This window comes from Patella vulgata, chromosome 7 (assembly GCF_932274485.2).
Source record: "Patella vulgata chromosome 7, xgPatVulg1.2, whole genome shotgun sequence".
NCBI lineage: Eukaryota > Metazoa > Mollusca > Gastropoda > Patellidae > Patella > Patella vulgata.
In genome coordinates, this window is record NC_065885.2 from 48,732,125 (window position 1) to 48,756,089 (window position 23,965).

The window sequence follows — 23,965 nt, forward strand, 5'->3', positions numbered from 1 at the left end:
AGCCGTTATGGACAAAGCTTCAATTTCGCAAGGCAACCATGTTACTTGGTGTTTCTTTAGTTTTGCGCTGAAAAAAACGGCCAGATGAAGTTTTCCATGTCGAGAGACATACAGGGTAGAGCCAAGAACAGTCATCTTTACAGATCCATCAGTAACAATCCATAAATGGTCATTAGGTCGAGGCAGGACGATCTGTTTATTGAACTGAAGTGCATTCTGGGCTTCTTTGAAAGATGAGGTAAGGGAGTCAGTCCAATTAATCAGTTCCTGAGAGTCTTTTCCTGCAATAACATTCTCGAGAGGACTAAGGAGAACGGAAGAATGTTGGATAACTCTTGACAATACTTTATACGCACCAATAAACGATCGAAGGCCTCTGACGAAGGGCGTGACGAAGTAGATAAAGCCGATATTCTGTGTTTTCCTGCTTTAATTGTTCCATCAGTCCAAATCCACCCAAGAATTGTGGTTGTTTTCGGACATATTAGAGTCTTCGATGCGGAGAGACGGAGGTTAGCTTTAACTAAACTACCTAATACGCGTTCCCATATGTCAAGCAGCTCTGCTGGCGTGTTACTACCACAGTAAAGGTCATCAGCTAATTTTACAACAACACCTTCGGTTAACAGGTCACCTAGAACTCTACTCATCAACTCCTCTAACGCAGTCACGGACCTAGGCATGCCCACAGAGGAACGACAATACACGAGGACTCCTTTAAAAGGGGTAGCTACGCCACAATACTTCATGGAAGAATGTGACAAGGGGATCTGATAGATTGCTTTAGTTAGATCTGATTTGATAATGAACTTCCATTTAGCTATTGTTCGGAGAGTTGATTCGACGTCAGGCATGAGGGAAGGCTGAGGCTTGCTATATTGTCTGACTTCTCCGAATGCTGTAACTAACCTGTTACCTCCATCGAGTTTCTTAATCAGGAATGATGGGTTAAGATACTCAACAATAACGCCAGCGTCTTCGGGCTGTGTTTATGCAAATTAACTGGTTGGGGGTTTGTGTTTTGAAGTCTGATTTTACCATTAATCGCCTAGATGACAGCTGGTTCGGGCCATAGTTGCTGGGTTGATTTCGCTACCAGAGAATCCATTCTTGGTTCAATGGCTAAGTAGTCATCTGTAGGGACATCGTGTGGTGTGTCGAGTTCAATAAAGTCACCAGGCCAGAGGGTAGTATTCACACTTGGGGCCCGTAAGATATGGGATATAGCGCACACAGAGTGGTGGTTAAGGCCTTTTGTGTTGTCACCATACTGTGTATATGTAGAATCTCCTATAACAATCTGATTTCTTGCTGGTCGGACCGAAATATCGTTGAAGGTCATGAAAGGCGGCCCCCCAAAATATCGACGTTGAGCTCTTCTACGACTAGTGCTTCAAGTTGTAAGTGTATACGCCCATGACTTAATGACAGGCGAGTCTCACCAACTACTGTCAATGGTGTAATGCCATCAGCTTGGAGAGCAATCTGTGAGCTTGGCTTTATTGTGGCATTTATGTAATGAGCAACAGAAGATCTAATCATGTTGGTTTCTGCACCCGTGTCGATGGTTAGGCGAAAAGGAAACTGGTTAAAAAAGGCATGGAGGTATGGTGATTGGCGTAGAGCAACGCGTCTTGATATTTGTCGAACTGTATTAATGCCGGGGTCGTCTTGAATGATATCTGTCTGGTAACTTGGGTTAGCTTCTGGATCATCCAAATTTAGAAACTCGTGGGACATGATATGATAAGGACGGTCTTTGTCGGGTAAGTATGGACATTGACTAAGGTAGTGTTGAAACTCTGGTCTACCAGATTGTCGACACAAGGGACAAATTTTGACCCTTGACTTGAAAGGATGTCGGCTAGGATATGGTTGAGTGGGTTTATTGTCACGTCGATTAGGTGTCCCTGCTGATCTCATAATGCGGACTTCTTCTGTTGTGGCTAGTTCGTCCAAAAGTGAAGGCAAAGCTTGAGATATCTCGCGTTTTATCGATGCAAGTGTTCTCTGGCGGAGTTCTGTGCCATAGCGCTGACGTACAAGACGTGGTAGACCTTCGTGTAGAAGACGAAGCCAGAAAAGTACGATGAGATTTTCGAGTGTCAGTGACATATCTTCATCAGTAAGAATGGGGTCTCCATGATGGGTGAGTCCACCCCCTTGTTTGAGCAGGTTGTCCTCAACAAATGACATAATCCGTTGAAATAAAGTTTCAGGTCTTTCCTCAGTCTTGGGCTTTATTTCTGTGAAATCAAGAAAATGCGCACCTGTGGTTTGAAATCCATAATGTAATGTTAAAGACTGCCAAATATTAGATAAAGAGTTTTTAATGATGGTATTTCTTGAGATTATAGGAGCGTAATTCGCTATTTGGCCGAGCATAAGCTCTAACATTTGGACTTTTTGTTGAGCGGTACGGCGTAAGTCTTCGGGAACTCGATTGTTATCATTAGCGAACCCCCAATTTGAATTTGCTGATGTTTTCTTTGTCCATGTAGCACCTTCAGTTAAAAATTCTGTAAAATTGGTGTCGAGTGTCAAAATATACAAAGTATTTGCCTGCCATGATTCGAACGATGGTAAAGTTTCATGTTCGGTCAACGACCATTGTTTTGGGGCCCTTGTGTTGGCCATTTTGTTCAGCGTCTGTTTAACTAATCACTGTAGAAATGAAGGCCTGTGTTGTCAATATGGCGTACGTATAGTCCACTGTCTACGTGACTTGTAGAAACACACAATGACAAACTTACTTTATTTGGTTTACTTAGAGCTTGTGAGGCGCCCGTCGGTTTGAAAACATTCACAGCCGATGCCACCACGTCAGTAAGTGAGAGAATATGGGTAACAGGGAACATAGGCTTGTTGTAAACAGCTTTAATCACTGACAGACCAAAACATAAGATCGCAATCAAAACATGGCGCTCGTTATTTATATATATATATTCCGCGCAGGCGCGTAAGTTACATAGTCCGATTCGCTGGACGCAAGTGTCTATAACAATGTTAACACTATACTAATATGCAGACTATTGTACTGGCGCACGTTCTATTGTGCTTATTACATTTTTTTATTTTGCTTTTTATTTTGATCTCCTGGGTATTCTTACACACTCTAACATCTTGCATCCCACTCTGTAAATCAAGAGAGAGAGAGAGAAATGGGGTTTAACGTCCACTCGACACAAACTAGGTCATTTTGGGACTAACACATGGTTCAATTTTATTTCAATAAATCGCTTGCGCTTAGGGGTCTTTAGCAGTGGGAGGAAACTGGAGGACCCGGAGAAAACCCACGAGGTTGGACAGGCGACCCTACTCCTTGTCTGTAAATCAAGCACTTTAAATGTGAATATAATGTTCTTGGGTATATTTGGAATACAAGTTAACTGTAATGGAATGAAATGAAATGGGGCTTAACTCCTACTTTTCTACTCCGACTGGGCTAATGAAGATGGGCATACACCATACATTGTGCTATAAGGGAAATTTTGCTTGGGCAGCAGCACTATGGCCTACTCTTATATCAAATTCCAACACCAATTTATACACAGGACCTTGGGTTTTCGTTCCATCTGAATGACTAGATAGGTGTCCTTGTCAGGCCCTTCATCCTGCACCACTGACAAGGGGAAACCACGTTGGCAAAGGGGGTGGATGACTCTAAAAACGGTGGGAGTGAACTTTTTATTTTGTCAAAGGATCAAGTCACTACTGTTGTTAATGAATTCTCACCAATTTATATCATTATGTTGTTTATAAGAATACGGTAAATGATTATCTAGTGTCATTTATGATTGTTAGTAATATTTATCAAGGTTTTGTTTCTTAACCAGCATAAAATATTTACATGAGCTCACAAATACGATTGTTTTTATTTTTTAAAATTAAAACAGGTCATGAGTCCCTTTTAAAGTGACGTGAGAGTGAGTATCGGAGAACCAGAATATTTTTTTGTATGGCCTAAAGATTAGATTTTAAAGGACAATATTGGTGTAAGAGGATACCTGACAATTCAATAAAGTAATTGAATGTCATTAGATAAGAGAACACGAGAAAAATAGAAATAGTCCGTACATTCCCTTGTTTATATTCATTCAATACCTTATAAAAACATGGTAATGCACGGATTTTTCTGTTTTTCTTTCGTGTTCTCTTATCTAGTGGCAGTCAATTCTTTTTATGAATTGTCAGATATTCTCTCACAGTCTCACACAACAACTCTTGGTCTTGGAAGGAATTATTAGTGAGCAGAAATCCGGCCGTGTATCTGTTATCACTCGTCACATCAGTCAGTTATATTGGGGTATGACTCGTGTTTTCCTTTGGCGTTCGTCACTTCCGATTCAGGAAACCTGTATTACTCAGCTATCGTAGCAATGATCTCTGTGTTAAAATTATATTTGGAACGTGTTTAATTAGTTCTATCACATATGTGTTAATGACTGACACCAATATTGTCCTTTAAGCTAACATATGAAATCAATTTTCGCCACTGATAAAAAAAATTCTGTTGCTGAAAAGGGGGTTCAACTTAATATAACAGCCTATTGAAATAAAAACAAACCTTCAACAAAAATCCATCCACTGTTCCTAATAGAACAATTGTTTGTTCATGTTGTTGTATAGAAGCTACTGCTTGGATTATCTTATCTGTGTCAAAAAATCCATTAGCTTCCATCTCTTTTTCTGATTGAATTCCACGTCTCTTTTTAATACTACAAATACTATCTGTAGTCCCATCTTGAATTTTCTGTACCTGTAAAGAGGTTATCAAGCAATTAAAAACAAGTCTTTAATAATGTGATGCTACAGTAATCGGTTAAGACACTGGTCTCTCAACTTATGTGAGCCAGGAACAATCATTAGACTTTTTCTACTCTTGGTTACCTGTATCATGTAACACCTGCAGGACTAGTAAGGAGACCGAGAAAAAAACAGCGGCTGCCAGGCAGAATACGCCCACATTTTCGAGAGATGGATAGAGAACAAGCTAAAAAGAAAGTGACTTTTCTACAATCAAGGGCCATAATTCAGGAAATTACAATTCAATATGCGCAAATATCGAAAGGAACCGAAATCTTTGGGTTATAAACTTAAATTTCAAGTTTCAACAAAATCGGATAAAAATTGTGACCTCTATAGGGTCCACAACCTTGATATACCATATTTTTAAGCTATTTGAGAACGAGGGATGGCCATTTTGTCTGTCAGTTTTGGACCGATTTTCACGAAATTCGAACTCAGTCATCCTTAGGGTGTAACAGTGATATAATAGAACGGTTTTTTAAATCATATAAAAATTATGACTTCTATAGGGTCCACAAGCTAAAAACGTGATTTTTCGTACAATCAGGGGCCATAATTCAGGAAGTTACTGTCCGATATGTGCGAATATCGAAAGGAACTGAGATCTTTGGGTTATAAACTTACATTTCAAGTTTCAACAAAATCGAATCAAAATTGTGACCTCTATAGGGTCCACAAGCTAAAAACGTGATTTTTCGTACAAACAGGGGCGGACAGACAGACGGACAGGGGCGACGGCATAATACGTCCACATGAAAATGTGGGCGTATAAAACTTTTAGGGGGTGCTACTGTCTATCAAAGTTCTAACAAAATGTGACTTTTTGGCATTTTTTCTGAAAATTTTTTGGGAAAATATTTTTGGCATGAAAGGAAATGTTGTTTCCTGGTTAATTAGAATGTGAAAAAGACAAAAATAATATTTATAAAGCTACAGAAGTGATTCCAGTGTTTTATACAGAGGTTTGAATATTGGTGACCAGGTAATCTGTAATGTATACCTGGTCATAAAATCAAGATTTTTCTGGGAATTTGTGTCTTTTTCCTAGGCCGTTACATCTAGCCCTTCTGTTCTAGCTTCCAGTGTAACCCACAGTTTGGGGACAGCAACTTCAAAAGCCTTCTTGCTGAAACTGATAAGATTTGTCTACGATATCACCTTAGGTGGAAGTGGACGTAAAACTCCAGAAACGAACGAAAGAACGAACTGATAAGATTGGCATTTTTCTCAAGGTGCAAATTATCACTGAAAGACTGTAAATGTCCACGAGATTCATAAAAACATAAAAGATTACTAATGTTATTTGTACATTTAAAAACTAATAATAAAACCTTATATTCAGTTTCATATGATCCCTGTATATATTTTATATAAGGCGAGCAGCTTTTGTACCTTTTGTACAGGACAGAAATAAAAGAATTTTGAACCTCTGTATAACACACTGGAATCACTTCTGTAGTTTTATAAAAAATATCATTTTTGTCATGTTCCCATTCTAATTAACCAGGAAACAACATGTATAACTTTTTTCCACAAAAAAAAAATGCCAAAGAGTTACATTTTGTTTGAACTTTGACAGATGGTTGCACCCTCTAAAAAATTTCTTATCTATTTCGACATAAATTGAGGGTAGCCCCTTAACTTTTCAAAATTCAGCATAATAAGGACCACCTTATACTTTTGTCAAGGTTTGACTTGGTACATGGTTGGGCATGTTTCCTTGTATATGGGATTAAAATGAAACCGCATCAGTTATATTTGTTTTGAACAACTTAACAGTTTATTATTACTATATAAAAGTATATTGTTGATTTGATATAGGTCTATCTACCATTTTACTTGCAAACTGCTTTTTTGTAACCAAAAAAACTAAGGTACCTAGCCAAACTGTGTACCAAGTCAATCTGTGACAATCTGTGTTTATCTTTTTTTATACTTACTATTTTAATGTTTTGTTTACATTTCGTTTTAGCATTAAAGATCCAAAATGGCTCTATACCTGTACCAGCTTCGTAGCAATCTAGCAGAACTTCTTGAAAATGTGACTCAATATTAGAAAGAGGAAACAGACACACAGCAGATCCACCTTTAGGATCATATTCATAAGACTGCTTCAAATTCTTGCCGGCTGCCACATATAAATTTTCGTCTGCTATGTGGGCAGCTGTTGTTACATTAAACAAAAAGTTATTACGTGTACATGCCAATTTCGTTTCCAAATATGAATAATAATTTTGATCTTGTAAACAAACACGTCCAAGTTTTGTAACAACAATACCATCTTCTTCCTGAACTTTAAGAAAATATCCATATCCTTTATGGCTGAAAGCTATTATAGCTTTAATGTAAAAGTTTGGTTTTAAAATCGGATGTACATCAAGACCAGAAAACAAATCAAGCTCCGGCTCATCAACAAAATAAGAAATATTAAAACCATGATTAAACTGTTCAATTCTTCTTGTCGATAGCAGTAGTGGTGAAAGACTCAAGTTCCTTTTATCATAGGTCTGCATAACATATAAAAAATTGATATTATTCACCAAACCAAAAAATGCTGCACTAGAAGAACGACTTCCCACAAAATTTGTAATGGTGGTTCTGTCCATGGCTTGCAGATTAGTGATATTTATTAAACTGTGCATGTGACAAAGACCTTGTTGTCCACTACCACAAACTAACAATTTACGCTTTCTATGATCAATTTCAAGTATCTTAACGTCATTAGCCATTTTGATTCTTTGTTCATGGCAACTTTCAGGAAATGGTAAACAATTTTTGTTATCATTTGTTGGACCTATTGTCACCTGGTTTTTAATTTCAAGTGCTGGATTAAGCTGAACCAAGATGTTTTGCCCCCCAACATATATTTCTCCTGTTTCATTATCAGCTATTAGTTTCTGCAACCGAGTGGATTCTCCATCAATTTCTATAACTGTCATAAAGTTTGAACAATTCGATCCACAAATTAAATTGAATAATAAAATGAATACACAGATAACAACATAACTGGAGTTAATGTAACAGGTAGACATACTGAATCATTACCTCAGTATTCTTTTAAATATGTGTCAAAGGAATGGAAGTATATTTAATGTTTGAACTAGTTCCATTTACCCAACAATCTGAAAAATATAAATGAATAATATATTTGTACAATTTAGCGAAAAATAGCATCATTTTCCATATTAATCCATATGTGGCGCTTTACTACAAGGTTCGCCATTCAGGTGCATTATGTCGTCTTTTCTTGTATTCAGAAACTGATTCTTTTGACAGATGTTTATATCCGATGAATTCAAAAATGCCAGAAATGTTTTATATGCAAAACTATTCCAAAATTCTCACATAACCATGCAATTCCATAAAATTGAAAGTAGCTTATTTAACTACAATGTCTACTTTACTGATTGCGCCAAATAATTAACATCAAACTATCCAGAGCTTACATTTCAGCTATCTTTAAGACATATTATTAATAGTAGGCAATTTTATCCATTTTGCTGAAATAGAATAGGTCCATATTAATGTGATGCTGAAACAAGCAGTTGCCATGCAAGATACGCCCACAAGTTAAAAATAAAAAGCGATTTTTCGTACAATCCGGCGACTTAATCCGAAAAGTTATCGTCCGATATGCGCGAATATCTACAGGAATCGAAATCTCTGAAATATAAACATATATTTTAAATTTCATCAAAATCAGATAAAAATTCTGTCCCCTAGAGAGTCCACAACCTTGAATAACATACTTTTACACTATTTGCGTACAAGAAACGGCAATTTTGTTGGGCAGTTTTGGTCTGATTTTCATGAAATTTGAACTCAACCATCATTAAGTTGTAACATATTTTTACTTTTTTCGGTAATGAAACATTTATAATACATTAAAATCTGATTAAGAGTAACAACTCATTAAGTAATTATCAGAAAACCATTAGAATTTGTTTAGTTTTTATAAAGTTCTGCCCCATGCTAATGTTTAGTATACAAATCTTTTAACATCTTGGATTTAGCTGTTCAAGTCATAAAGATTCTTTGAAAATCAATATACTTGTTCGTCTCAAGACCTTAAACAATGTGTATAAATTTAAAGTCAATCGGATATTTACTTAAGCCTCTAGAGCGTCCACAAGATTTTTCAAAGTGATCAAGGGCCATAAATCTGGAAAAAATTATCGGAAATAGCTGAAAATCAATAGGCTTCTTCGTCTCATGGTCTTCAACTCTGTATATAAATTTAAAGTCAATCGGATATTAACTTTAGCCTCTAGAGCGTCCACAAGAATCTTTAAAGTGATCAAGGGCCATAACTCTGGCAACAAGCCAACAGTGAGGCTGATGTCCCCCGCCGAAATTGCAAAATAAATAGATGACGCATATTAATTAATCGCACATTTATTTTTTTCACTAAGTTTCATCACTCTCTATCAGATAGAATCAAGATTATCTTGTCCCAAACCATCGACAAATGAAATTGATTAGCTCTGCTTAGCTTCAGCTCGAAATGTTAATTATTGAACTCAGTCAAGACATTCACCTAATCTACATATACATCAAGTTTAAACATTCACCTGATAGACACCTATGCCAAGTTTGAACATTCTACCTCAATTAGAAGGAGAGTTATTGTGTTCCAAAGTTTCGACCAATCAAATTGCTTATCACTCTGCTTACCCTCAGCAAAAAATGTTTATTATCGAACTTAGTTAAGGTATTCATATAATAAATCTATACACCAAGTGTCCTTACTTTCACTTAATTAGAACCAAAGTTACCGTGTCCCAAAGCATCAAACAATCAAACTGCTTATCTCTGCTTACCCTAAGCAGAAAATTCCCATCTTCAAACTCCATCAAGGCATTCACCTAATTGACACCTACGCCAAGTGTGAACATTCTAATTCAATTAAAATGAGAGTTATTGTGTTCCAAAGTCTCGACCAATCAAATTGCTTATCACTCTGCTTACCCTAAGCAGGAAATGCTCATTGTCGAACTCCATCAAGGCATTGACCTAATAAACACCTACACCAAGTTTGAACATTCTAGCTCAATTAGAAGGTGAGTTATTGTGTTCCAAAGTCTCGGGCAATCAAATTGCTTATCGCTCTGCTTACCCTAAGCAGAAAATGCTCATTGTCGAACTTAGTCAAGGTATTGATGTAATAAAACTATACACCAAGTTTCATCTCTCTGACTTAATTAGATCTAAAGTCATCGTGTCCCAAAGCATCAACCAAATTGCTTATCTCTGCTTACCCTAAGCCGAAAATGCTCATCTTCGAACTCCATCAAGGCATTGACCTAATAAACACCTACACCAAGTTTGAACATTCTAGCTCAATTAGAAGGAGAGTTATTGTGTCCCAAAAAGTGTGACGGACAGACGGACGGACGGACAGGGGTGACGGCATAATACGTCCACATGAAAATGTGGGCGTATAAAAATTGTGACCTCTATAGGGTCCACAACCTTGATATACCATATTTTTACGCTATTTGAGAACAAACGGCGGCCATTTTGTCTGTCAAGTTTGAACATTTTCACGAACTTCGAACTCAGCCGTCCTTAGGGTGTAACGGTGATATAATAATACGTTTTTTTAAATCGGATAAAAATTACCTCTATAGGGTCCACAAGCTAAAAATGTGATTTTTCGTACAATCAGGGGCCATAATTCAGGAAGTTATAGAAAGGAGCCGAGATCTTTGGGTTATAAACTTACATTTCAAGTTCCAACAAAATCGGATAAAAATTGTGACCTCTATAGGGTCTACAAGTTAAAAAAGTGATTTTTCGTACAATCAGGGGCCATAATCCATGAAGTTTCGATCCGATACATGTCAATATCGAAAGCAGCCAAAATCTTTTGGGGATAAACCTATATTTCAAGTTTCGGCAAAATCGGATAAGAATTGTGACCTGTAGAGAGTCCACAAACAATTGTGGACAGACGGACAGGGGCGACGGCATAATACGTCCACATGAAAAAGTGGACGTAAAAACTGTGACCTCTATAGGGTCCACAACCTTGATATACCATATTTTTTACGCTATTTGAGAATGAACGGCGGCCATTTTGTTGGTCAATTTTGGGCCGATTTTCACGAAATTCGAACTCAGCCGTCCTTAGGGTGTAACGGTGATATAATAATACGTTTTTTTAAATCGGATAAAAAATATGACTTCTATAGGGGCCACAATCTAAAAACGCGATTTTTCGTACAATCAGGGGCCATAATTCAGGAAGTTACGGTCCGATATGCGCAAATATCGAAAGGAACCGAGATCTTTGGGTTATAAATTTACATTTAAAGTTTTAACAAGATCAGATAACCAGCGGCTGCCAGGCTGAATATGCCCACATTTTTGAGAGATGGATAGAGAACAAGCTAAAAAGAATGATTTTTCCTACAATCAAGGGCCATAATTCATCAAGTTACAATTCGATATGTGCAAATATCGAAAGGAACCAAGATCTTTGGGTTATAAACATGCATTTCAAGTTTCATCAAAATCGGATTAAAATTGTAACCTCTCCAGGGTCCACAACCTCAATATACCATATTTTTACACCTTTCGCGTACAAGCGGCGGCCACTTTGTCCGACAGTTTTGGTTTGATTTTCAGGAAATTTGAACTCAAACTTTATTATGGTGTTACGGTGATATATTCAAACGATTTTTAAAATCAGATTATAACTGTGACCTTCAGAGGGACCACAAGCTAAAAGAGGCGATTTTTCGTATAATCAGGTGCCATAATTCATGAAGTTACGATCCGATATGCGACAATATCGAAAGGAACCAAGATCTTTAGGTTATAAACATGCATTTCAAGTTTCATCAAAATCGAATTAAAATTGCGACCTCTACAGGGTCCACAACCTTGACATATACCTGTTTGTAAGAAAAATCGCGATTTTAGCTTGTGTACCCTGTAGAAGTCATAATTTTTATCCGATTTAAAAACCTGTATTATTGTATCATCGTTACACCCTAAGGACAACTGAGTTCGAATTTCGTGAAAATATGGTACATGTATATCAAGGTTGTGGACCCTATAGAGGTCACAATTTTTATCCGATTTTGTTGAAACTTGAAATGTAAGTTTATAACCCAAAGATCTTGGTTCCTTTCGATATTCGCGCATATCGGACCGTAACTTCCTGAATTATGGTCCCTGATTGTATGGAAAATTGCGTTTTTAGCTTGTGGACCCGATAGAGATCATAATTTTTATCCGATTTAAAAAAACGTATTATTATATCACCGTTACACCCTAAGGACGACGGAGTTCGAATTTCGTGAAAATCGGCCCAAAATTGACAGACAAAATGGCCGCCGTTCGTTCTCAAATAGCGTAACAATATGGTATATCAAGGTTGTGGACCCTAAAGAGGTCACAATTTTTATACGATTTTGTTGAAACTTGAAATGTAAGTTTATAACCCAAAGATCATGGATCCTTTCGATATTCGCGCATATCAGCCCGTAACTTCCTGAATTATGGCCCCTGATTGTAGGAAAAATTACGTTTTTAGCTTGTGGACCCTATAGAGGTCATAATTTTTATCCGATATAAAAAAACGTATTATTATATCACCGTTACACCCTAGGGTCGACTGAGTTCGAATTTTGTGAAAATCGGCCCAAAATTGACAGACAAAATGCCCGCCGTTCGTTCTCAAATAGCGTAAAAATATGGTATATCAAGGTTGTGGACCCCATAGAGGTCACAATTTTTATCCGATTTTGTTGAAACTTGAAATGTAATTTTATAACCCAAAGATCTCGGTTCCTTTCGATATTCGCGCATATCGGACCTTAACTTCCTGAATTATGGCCCATGATTGTACGAAAAATCGCGTTTTTAGCTTGTGAACCCTATAGAGGTCATAATTTTTATCCGATTTCAAAAAACGTATTATTATATCACCGTTTCACCCTAAAAACAGCTGAGGTCGAATTTCATGAAAATCGTCCAAATATTGATAGACAAAATGCCCGCCGTTCGTTCTCAAATAACGTAAAAATATGGTATATCAAGGTTGTGGACCCTATAGAGGTCACAATTTTTATCCGATTTTGTTGAAACTTGAAATGTAATTTTATAACCCAAAGATCTCGGTGAACTCAGCCCTCCTTAGGGTGCAACGGTGATATAATAATACGGTTTTTAAATTGGATAAAAATTATGACCTCTATAGGGTCCACAACCTAAAAACGCGATTTTTCGTACAATCAGGGGCCATAATTCAGGAAGTTACGGTCCGATATGCGCGAATATCGAAAGGAACCGAGATCTTTGGGTTATAAACTTACATTTCAAGTTTCAACAAAATGTGGGCGTATAAAAATTGTGACCTCTATAGGGTCCACAATCTTGATTTACCATATTTTTACGCAATTTGAGAACGAACAGCGGCCATTTTGTCTGTCAATTTTGGGCCCATTTTCACAAAATTCGAACTCAGCCGTCCTTAGGGTGTAACAGTAATATAATAATACGTTTTTTTAAATCGGATAAAAATTATGACCTCTATCGGGTCCACAAACAAAAAACATGATTTTTCGTACAATCAGGGGCCATAATTCAGGAAGTTATGGTCCGATATGCGGGAATATAGCAAAAGGAACCGAGATCTTTGGGTTTTAAACTTACATTTCAAGTTTCAACAAAATCGGATTAAAATTGTGACCTATATAGGGTCCACAACATTGATATACCATATTTTTACACTATTTGAGAACGAAGGGCGGCCATTTTGTCTGTCAGTTTTGGGTCGATTTTCACGAAATTCGAACTCAGCCATCCTTAGGGTGTAACGGTGACATAATAATACGGTTTTTTAAATCGGATAAAAATTATGACCTCTATAGGGCCCACAAGCTAAAAACGTGATTGTTCGTACAATCAGGGGCCATAATTCAGGAAGTTACGGTCCGATATGCGCGAATATCGAAAGGAACCGAGATCTTTGTGTTATCAACTTACATTTCAAGTTTCAACAAAATCGGATAAAAATTGTGACCTCTATAGTGTCCACAAGCTAAAAACGTGATTTTTCGTACAAACAGGGGCCATAATCCATGAAGTTTCGATTTGATACATGCCAATATCGAAAGCAGCCAAGATCTTTTGGGGATAAATCTATATTTCAAGTTTCGTCAAAATCGGATAAGAATTGTGACCTGTAGAGTGTCCACAAACAAATTGTGGACGTCCGGACGGACAGGGGCGACGACAATATATAGGTCCACATGAAAATGTGGGCGTATAAAAATTAAAGTTTACAATATCCATCATTATACTACCACTATTGATATGGAATTTTGAAAATAAAAGTCTACGAAAACAGCTGTTACGGCAAAGGATGCACACTACCATAATTTATGATAAATTATAATCCTACTATTTCCATGTGTTACAATATAATATTTCGACAAACATTTTCCTAGTAATGTAAACTAAGAATTTAATAGAGTATAGTGATGCTCTTAAGGGGGCATAACTTGCTTACGATGTTAGAAATTTGTGATTTTTGGCAGTGAAGGGTATTCCATAAATTGAAATTTATGCTATTTGGCGAATGTGCAGTTAAGTTTTTCACATAGCCCAGTATATGTAAAATATAACCTTTAAATACCGATTTAAGGTAATACAGTCAGTAAAGTGGAAAAATTAAGTATTTTTACTTAACTTTTAGAAAACCTTTGAATACAGACCCTGCTTTCAAAGAATAACTTGCTCCTGTTATTAGAATAGGTTTATTAATTTTTCCATATGGCTTGTTGCCATTATAACCTTTCCCTGTGACCTTTAAGTAATATTTCCTACTGCAAAACATAGTAGACTAGACCAGAATCAAGGGTATACATATTAATTTTGTTTGGGGGTGTTTAGCAAATATGTGACCGACTGATGCACAGGACACCTAATACAAGTGACGCAGCCGCGAGCCATGCACCATAGGTGCAAGGTTTCTAAGGGGGGGGCACCTGGAGAAATTTTTGAATCTAGAACCCCTGAAATGCCATTTCCTGGATTTGGCGGGATTCGGATGGCCAGAAAACACTTATAACATGATTAAAATTGAGTACTAAGCATGGAAATTCATGTTATTTATTAAGAATTTTGCAAAAACGTTCAAGTTACTGTAAATCTATGACAACTTATATATGAAAGTGATAATTTCATCATTTACCTGGCCCTATATCTTTGATATATTGTTGTGGTGAATATACATAAATTTGCAAAGATATGACTACATGTATGTCCTCATATTTTCATCAAGCGTCTACGCTTAGTCAAGTTTGACCACCGATCTGCGATTTTGTCAAGATAAATCGTGTCCGTCAGGTCAAGCTCATACGCAATAGTTCATTGAGGAGTTCCTGTTTCATTACTCAAGACATAACAGTTTTTACTAATTTGAGCATTACACAGATATCTTCATACATATATTAAGTGTTTGGGATTTTTCCCTTCTATTTTGGCATTGTTTGTTTACCATATTAATTCATTTCATCACAGATGCATAATTTTGAGACCGACTGCACTTATTTTGAGACTGAATATTTTTTTTGCTACCCACCCCCCACACTTACGCCCCTGACCAGAAGGAATTATCACTGACAGCAATAGCTTACAAAAGCATGCAGAAAAGAATTTTCACACCAGGTATGACACATGCCTTGTTTTCTTCTGTGTTGTGTAGAATAATGATTCACCTTTGATCTTCACCACATTTTGTTCATGAGGTGAAATAGCCTAATATCTTTGTGAGTTTTTGAAAATTTGCTTACAAACACAGTTACAATGAAAATGTGCTACCTGTTTGCTAGGGTTTCCATTGTGCAGATGCCACTGATTTTAATGTCTTGTTGATACTGTCACCACGGTCTGTCGAGGCCTTATATTTACCTTTCTATGGTTTAATTAATTATGGCTTACCATAATATTGATATGACATCTAATGGTTGTCTTAACATACCATGTTAATGTTATTGTTATATTCCTCATGTAGTTTAGTTCCTGTTTTATTTATGTTCCTGTTTTATATTCTTGTTCCTGGTGTAAGTAAATAAATTTTATATTTACAAAACTGATATTCCGTTATCACTAATAGTGTTACATTAACACTATGTAAAGATTTCGTTCCACTTGGTCTTGGAAACTTTAATGCTTGTTAACCAACATAATATCCAACAAGAAGGCGTCAAGTTGTACTGAAATTTTGGATACCAGCTAATATGTTCCAGTCGCATACAATCTCCAAATGCACCGTGACTTTGCATGCTCTTGGACATATGCTGAAGTCAAACACTTCCTATCGCCACTATTATGCGAACAATTAAATATAGAAGACCTGTTACTTCTGAAGGAGCTGCTATGAGAGATTCGGTGACTGACATTTTGACCAAATTGAAGAGACTCTTAATGGTAAAAATACTACACATTCCATGGCTACCGTTCTTTATCAACAGAATGATCTGGCCACCTCTAAAAGTAATATACCAAGATTTTTGTTAGAGCAAAACAAGTCCTTAATGTGTCCAGCCTCGTTCTTCATCAACGCTTTTCCATATGCTGACACCGAAATATTATGCCGGATGCTGCAATGGCAATATATCAAATGGTGATATTTAAAACCAATTTGTTGGTTAAATTTACTCATTTGAATATAATTGTAGCATTTAGAACATTTGGAATTTTGTAAAATAACATAAACACTATGATTTTAAGTTTCTTGGTGGACTCTTTATATGGAATAAATCATATTTTATTACTGTCTAAATATAATAACTATATTAATCTGTTGCAATGGATTATTCAAACTCAAAATCTGTGTTTTTAAAATAAGGATTCCGAAGTTAATTAACAAATTACCCTTTAATTTAAAAGTTTTGACCAAAAATATGACCTAGTCACCCATTACTCTTTCAGATGATAGTAATGATTTTCAAGTTTTGTTCAGCACCAAAGAACAAGAACCAAAAGTCTACCCCTACCCCCATCAAATCTATTATCGTTAAAGAAACCCCGACCATTCCAGGCCCGTAACTAGGGGGGAGTGCAAGTGGGGCCAAGCCCCCCCCCCCGCAAAAAGTTTCGCCCCTCCCCACCCCCATGTGACAAAATATTCGACCATAAGAAAATAGATATACCTTGTCCATCAATTTTACAGCACCCCTGAGAACACTTCTCGCCCCCATCGTTGCTCTGAGCTGGTTATGGCCCTGGACCATTCGTAAAAGTGCAAAAAAATATAATAAGCCATGTTGAAAATTTGCCAATTACACCACAATATCTATATATACACCAAGCCTTAAATCAGCTTCAAACATTTATAGTCACTAAATAAACGGTCATGCTGACCATTTAATCATCCATAAATAATACACTGAAAGATGGTTCCGAGTGTCAGCCATAACATCCGAGCACACATGAGTAAAAATTAGGTTACGTGCTCTGGTTTTGAAAGTTGTCTCGCTTAACCCGTCCACCGACCATTCTACGTTTGATTAACAGGCCGGGATAATCAAGACTACTATTTTACAAAACATAACAGAAAGCTGAAACAATAAATTGAATTTAGAAACACGCACGTTGGGCAACTCAACAATTGTTTTAAGAACCTTGTAAAAGTATAATGAAACTACTGCTAGTATCATGTTCTTGCCCAACGCAAGTATTTAATTTCAGAGATATTATTTATACTAAACCAAAAGATGCTGATCCTAATGATACAGTTAATGATAAAGCAATTTAAAAAATAAAACAAGCGTAATTTCTAAAGCTGCTATAATAACCAATAAGCTAAATATTACTGCTATTCAGAATTGTCAACAATAGATTTTTTACGGCTGTAATAGTTGATAGATGTGTAGCGAATTGCACGTGCGATGGCTATTTATAGTATCATAGACTCCTCCGCTGAGTGTTATCATAGTGCGTAGTGTATGCGAGAAATCACTTCAAGATAAGCCACTGAAGCGTGTACATTTGCCGTGTCGAGACCAACTTTCTGTACGGTGCACGGGTCACCCTATCAACAGCAAAAAGAACCTAAGCTGGTTACAATACTTTGCTTTGGTACTGTTTTTATAAGAAACAGTTTCATTTCAGTGTATAATTAATAGTTAGGCTACATCTAGCTAGACATTTTTTAAACCGTTGTATTATTAACTATATTAGCAGTAGGGCTTGACAATATAAATAATTATCAGATATCCACACACAACAAACTATGTATCTAATGAAATGATTGTCATTTAGTTAGATAATTATAGTAACAATTATAGACTCATATTATGCATACATGAACACATGGTTTAAAGGACAAATACCAGATATATTTGAGTGAATAAAAATGGTTATATTCAGCCTGTAAATCAAATGGAGTTTAATATCCTACTATTCTGCATCAACAGGGCTATTATTTTACCAAACTGATACATTGTTTCTGTGATATCAGGAAGTCAGATAGTATTTGAGTCACATGTTTAGGTAATAGCTATATACCTTGTTTTCAAGGTGTATGGGTTGATACACCGTCTCTTTTTTGAGTGGGGCTCCGAGGCGAAACCGAGGAGATCTCCACTCAAAAAAGAGACGGTGTATCAACCCATACACCGAGAAAACAAGGTATATAACTGACTTATACTAAATACTTTTTCGAGAAATAGAGATTTTTTCTATTTTTCCCAATTTCAAAAGCATTTTTCATTTCACAAATTTATCAAAGTTTCCCATTTAGAGCCCCCCAATTATCTCATCGCAAAAAGTGGCCGTGAAAAGTGGCCTGTATTGGTGTATACCCTCCCATTTTCTTCAAAGTGTCGAGAAAAAGTATGGGTATAATTACTATTATTACCAATATCTTTACATTTAGACATTTGATTCATATACTTCAACTCACTTATCTCAAAGATACCCTGTTGAAAAGCTGAGTTGGGATGACTTTGACTTTCACGTATAATGTAAAGAACCAGCGGTTGCCAGGCAAGATACACCCACATTTTGCAAGAGATGGACAGAGAACAAACTAAACAAAAACACGATTTTTTGTACAATCAGGCAGGGGCCATAATCAAGTTACGGTCTGATATGCAAGAATATCGAATGGAACCAAGATATATTTTAAGTTTCATCAAGATCGAATAAAAACTTTGACTTCTAGAGGGTCCATGACCTTGGTATAACATACTTTTACACTATTTGCATACAAGTAGCAGCCATTTCGTCAAACAGTTTTGATCTGATTTAAACAGTATTTTTAAATCTGATAAAAATTGTGATCCCTAGAGATTTTTCGTACAATTTAGGGGCCATAATCCAGGAAACTCTGGTCCGATATGCGCGATTATCGAAAGGAAACGAGATCGTTGGGTTATAAACAAAGATTTCAAGTTTCCTCAAAATTAAGTAAAAACTGTGACTTTGGTATTACATACTTTTAGACTATTCGGTACACCGAGTGGCCATTTTGTCAACAATTTCGGTCAATTTTTTACGAAATTTAAACTCAACCTTAACTGAGGTTTAACAGTGATATACTTAAACGTTTTTTAAAATTGATTACAAATTTTGATTTTTAGAGGGTTTACAAGCTAAAATCAGGGGCCGTAATGCAGAAAGTTACGTTCGATATGCGTGATTATTGAGAGTAACCATGATCTTTGTGATATAAACATACATTTCAAGTTTTATCAAAATAGAATAAAAATTGTGACTTCTAGAGGGTCCACAACCTTGGTATTACATATTTTTAGACTATTTGCGTACAAGGAGTGGCCATTTTGTCCAGCAGTTTCGGTCAGATTTTTATGAAATTCGAACTTAACCTTCATTGAGGTGTAACGGTGATATATTAAAATTGAATCCAAATTGGGACTTCTAGAGGAACCACAAGCTAAAAACGCGATCTTTAGAACAATCAGGGGCCATAATCCAGGAAGTTACATTCTGATATGCGTGGTTATCGACGGTTTTGTCATCAAGTTTATAATATAATTTAATACTAAGTTTATGGCAATTGTCAAAATCGAGACAAAGATCTAAGTAGGAAGCGAAATTGCCACTCTCAGTAGTCTTTTTAATTAACAAATTTTACTACTAAATTTCAAAATAACCTTACACACTCACCAGTTTATTGTAAATCTAAGTCACTGATTTACAACATGACAGCTAAATATGTATTTTTCTCTACTAAAACAATTCGAGTACAAACACAGCATCCGTAAATAGCAACAAGCATATGTACCGGTATCTCTCTTTAAACATAGAGATGATTAGTTTATAAACTACTTCCTTCTTGGTTGATGATATTACTCATACTGCACTTTATCAGTTATCAAGAAATATGTTCATTTGACCTAATTGACCTATTCCCATAATATGAAGGACTATACCCACTACAGAACAAATGAACAGGCTACATAACCTTCAGGCAACAAAACATATCTTAACCTGTAGCTTTATTCTATGAACTTGATAAAATGAAATAAAATGGGGTTTAACTTTCTATTTGTCTGCACTAACTGGGCTAATGAAGATGGCTTTGATAAAAAAAAATTGTCAGCGGGCAGTTTACCATTTTGTGAACCACAATAAATGTTATCAATATTGCCCTTGATGCTGAATATCAGTGCGTAAAGATGCATTATGTAAAATTTAGATAAAGAGCAGGACATTATAGCCAAAATAGTTCCAAAACAGATACTGAAAAATGAATATATTGAAAATTTCCTTCAGTGTTTGAAGTTTTGGATTAGTTCTTATAGTAGCAACGGTATTTGACAATCAAGACTAAATCTCGAAGGTGTGCTAATCCTGGTTTAGGGCAGCGGTACTGCATTATAAGTTTAGTCTATGGAGACAGGTCTGTCAGGAGAAAATTTTGAACAGTTAATATCCGCAAGCCCATGTTCCTGCTATTCCAGCAACTTCAATGTGGTCCAATATAACCTAACTTAGGTGGCTGACCCGAAGTGGGGGACACACTATCTGAATGATTTGGTTGAATCGGTCGGCCAAATCAATCGGCACTAAATTTCGCCTGGTGTGTCCACTGTCCACTGTGATATATTAGCCTAGTGTGTCCGCTACTTGGAAAATGATTTGCACGATTGTAGAATTCATTAGCCAATCATCTCTCATATCAAGAAATCCTGTGATTGTTTGAAGAAATGGTCGCAATTTGGCTAGTCTGTCCACTGCTTGAATTCCAAATAAGCAATCAATCGTTTAGTCCACGGGGATGGGGGCCTCATCCTTCCCAAGAAAAATTTTGAAAATTTAACCACCTCAGTTGCATTTTTCTGTTATTGTAGCCTGTGAGTTGTTCAATGGTTTTGCAACTGAAATCAATAATCATTGATGAATAATCAATGCTGCCTGAAAAATTGTCACGCTTCAAGTACAGTGACTAGTGTTTATTACACTGATTAAATATTTCAAATTTCAATTTATTAGTCAATTATAGAAATTACTAATTCCGAAAAATAAATGAAATAAATAATGACGATCTCTGAAAAATGTTGCAAAAATTCACCGTATAAATTAATAGAATGTAAAAGTGGTGTTTTATTATCACATAATAGTCATCAAATGTCAGGCACTTTAGTTTGCAGACTATAAGGCAAATTTTTTTTCTCCATTTAATTCACACATCTGAGTATTAAATTTTTACATGCTAAGTACATGTACCTAAGGTTTCTATATAAACTATAGCCTATATGCATGTTTGTTCATTGTCTTCCAGGGTCAGGTCGTATCTGTTGGTTTTTCTGATTGACAGAGACTCCTTATTGTGACTTTAATGGTAACAAAACTGTTATACTTTTATGAGTTGTCTTCAATCTAATAGTGGCACACATAAAATCGTTTTCTTCAAATAGGCTCCCACAGCATGTAACGTCTCAGATTGCCTTGTACAGCAGGCAACTTCCCAGATTGCCCTGTACAGCAGGCAATGTCTCAGATTGCACTGTACAGCAGGTGATTGTCCCAAACAGCAGGTAACATTTCAGATTGCCCAGTACTGAAGGCAATAGAGACTTTTGGCAAGTGGAATTTTTCCCATCCGTATCACGTATCCGTATCGTATACGTGATACGTTGCGTCAATATAGTTTTAGAGTTTTGGCAGATTTTCGCGTCGCGTACGAATGCGTCGCTAAGCTGAGCTTAAGGCCCGGTCCCAGTATGCAAAAAGAACACAGCGGACGAGCAAAATTTCAGGGGTGGCTCCATCCGTTTTCATCCGCTCAAGAAATGGACAAAATCGACGAAAATTTGCGAAAACAGAATGGAAAAGAACGAACGTGGGAAGTATGTAGCGGGGAAGTTAAATGGATGTTCATCGGAAGCCTAGCGGATGGAAGTGGATGACAGTTCCAAAGGGTCTAGGTAAACTCCAGACATCCTTCAATATACCAGATACATCCCAGATACAAACGCTTTGTCCGTTTTGAAAACTTTATATACGAGATGCATACGCTTACATCCTTTCTATTTCCGTGCTACGAATGATGTATAGACGTTCCATGTACCTTATCTTTCCCCCCTCTTTCCGTTTTCAGCTGGAGCGGATGTGAGTTGCAAGATTGCCCAGAGGATGCAGAGAGGATACAGTGGACGTTTAACGGATGATAACGTACATGGAACGTTTGGTGCTCGTATATGTCGCACATTTACATCGTACACGGCAGAAAGTTCATCTGTTATAAAAGTTTTGTTCAGCGCAAAACTTTTTGCGCGGATGAAATCAAAGTGAACGGATGCTCGATGGATAGAGCGTATGAAACACGTATGCAATGAGTACACAACGGATGCATGGCGTTTTCAAACGGAGGGCACGTTTTTTTCCCCGTTTTACATCCTCTATGCATCCGTAAGTGCAGTGGACCAGGCCTTTAGTTCTATTACTGCATGATGACAGAGCGAAGTCGCTCGACCGTCGCTGAGCTAATAAAAAATTTAAATAATTTTGGTTTCACTAATGTATCATTTCAGAAAGTTCTACCATAGAATAAAATCATTTACAGATTTGCAAGGTCCAGCCCCCTAAATTTAGCACCTAGATCAACCAGCATGCAGACAGACAGGAAAAGTATGAAAATTCCGAGAAAAAAACATAAAAAAATAATGATTAAATTCCATTCCTTATCTTGGTTAAAATCACATCAAACATACACCTTCGTGTTTTAGAATAGGCCTACAAATGAAATGAAATGGGGTTTAACGTCCTACTGTTCTGCTCCTATACTGGGTTTTTCGTATCATCCGAAGGACTATACAGCTGTCCTTGTCAGGCCCTCCGTTCTGCACCACTGACAAGGGGAAACCACGTCGGAAAATCCGGATGAATTTTCTCGGCCAATGCAGGGATCGACAACCTGACCTTCTGGCTAGCGAGCCAGCGTCTTAACCACCTAGCCACGTTCTAGAATACACATATATTCATAAAAACGCTATGATATAACATTCCAGCGTCTAAAAGTAGCACAAAAGACGGTAAAAAGATGAAAATGTTATACGGACCTTTTCCGTATGAAAGTTGTTCGATACGCGCTGCCGTATCCGTGTGCCGTATCACGTATGAGAAATACACACACATTGATGACGTCACACACACAACACCCATACGGATACGTACGTGATACGGACCAGGAATTTACGCTTGCCAAAAGTCTCTATTGATTGTCTCAGATCGGCCCCCACAGCAGGTAACATATCAAATTTGCCTCCACAGCAGGTAACGTCTCAGTTATGCTCCAAGACAGGTTTTTTTTTTTCTTCCAAGAACCTCCACAGCAGGTTTTTTCTTCAGGGTGGCCCCCACAACAGATTTTTTTAATTTTAAACCCCATTATATTTTATGTTACATTTCCTTTTTCAATTCTTATGTAATCTGTATTGATACAATATTTCTTTTAAAGTCTATTATGGTATAATTTGGCTTGATATAAAAATAACTAATATTTTTTTTAGGAAACATTTTTGAATGTGTATGTTTTAATAAAATATTGGTTTGTAAAGGAATTAAAAGTAAACGCCAAGTATCTCGTTACCTCGTCAGGTAGTACGGAAGCGTATAGGGGTCACGCAAAATTTTGTAGAAGACCTCGAGATCCTGCGATCCTGTGATA

The 23,965-nt window shown here is 36.7% G+C and overlaps 1 protein-coding gene across 1 annotated transcript in view; it reads right to left on the reverse strand.

The window, feature by feature from the left end:
• The window catches only part of LOC126827949 (hepatocyte growth factor receptor), a 45,240-nt gene extending 25,146 nt beyond the window's left edge, over positions 1 to 20,094 (reverse strand). The window contains exons 1-3 of the mRNA XM_056102408.1: positions 19,960 to 20,094; positions 6,750 to 7,931; positions 4,568 to 4,759 (exon numbers count right to left, since the gene is read on the reverse strand). Coding sequence (XP_055958383.1) covers positions 4,568 to 4,759; positions 6,750 to 7,841 — 1,284 coding nt within the window. The 5' untranslated portion in view covers positions 7,842 to 7,931; positions 19,960 to 20,094. The remainder of the gene's footprint in view (positions 1 to 4,567; positions 4,760 to 6,749; positions 7,932 to 19,959) is intronic.
• Positions 20,095 to 23,965: the final 3,871 nt, after the last annotated feature.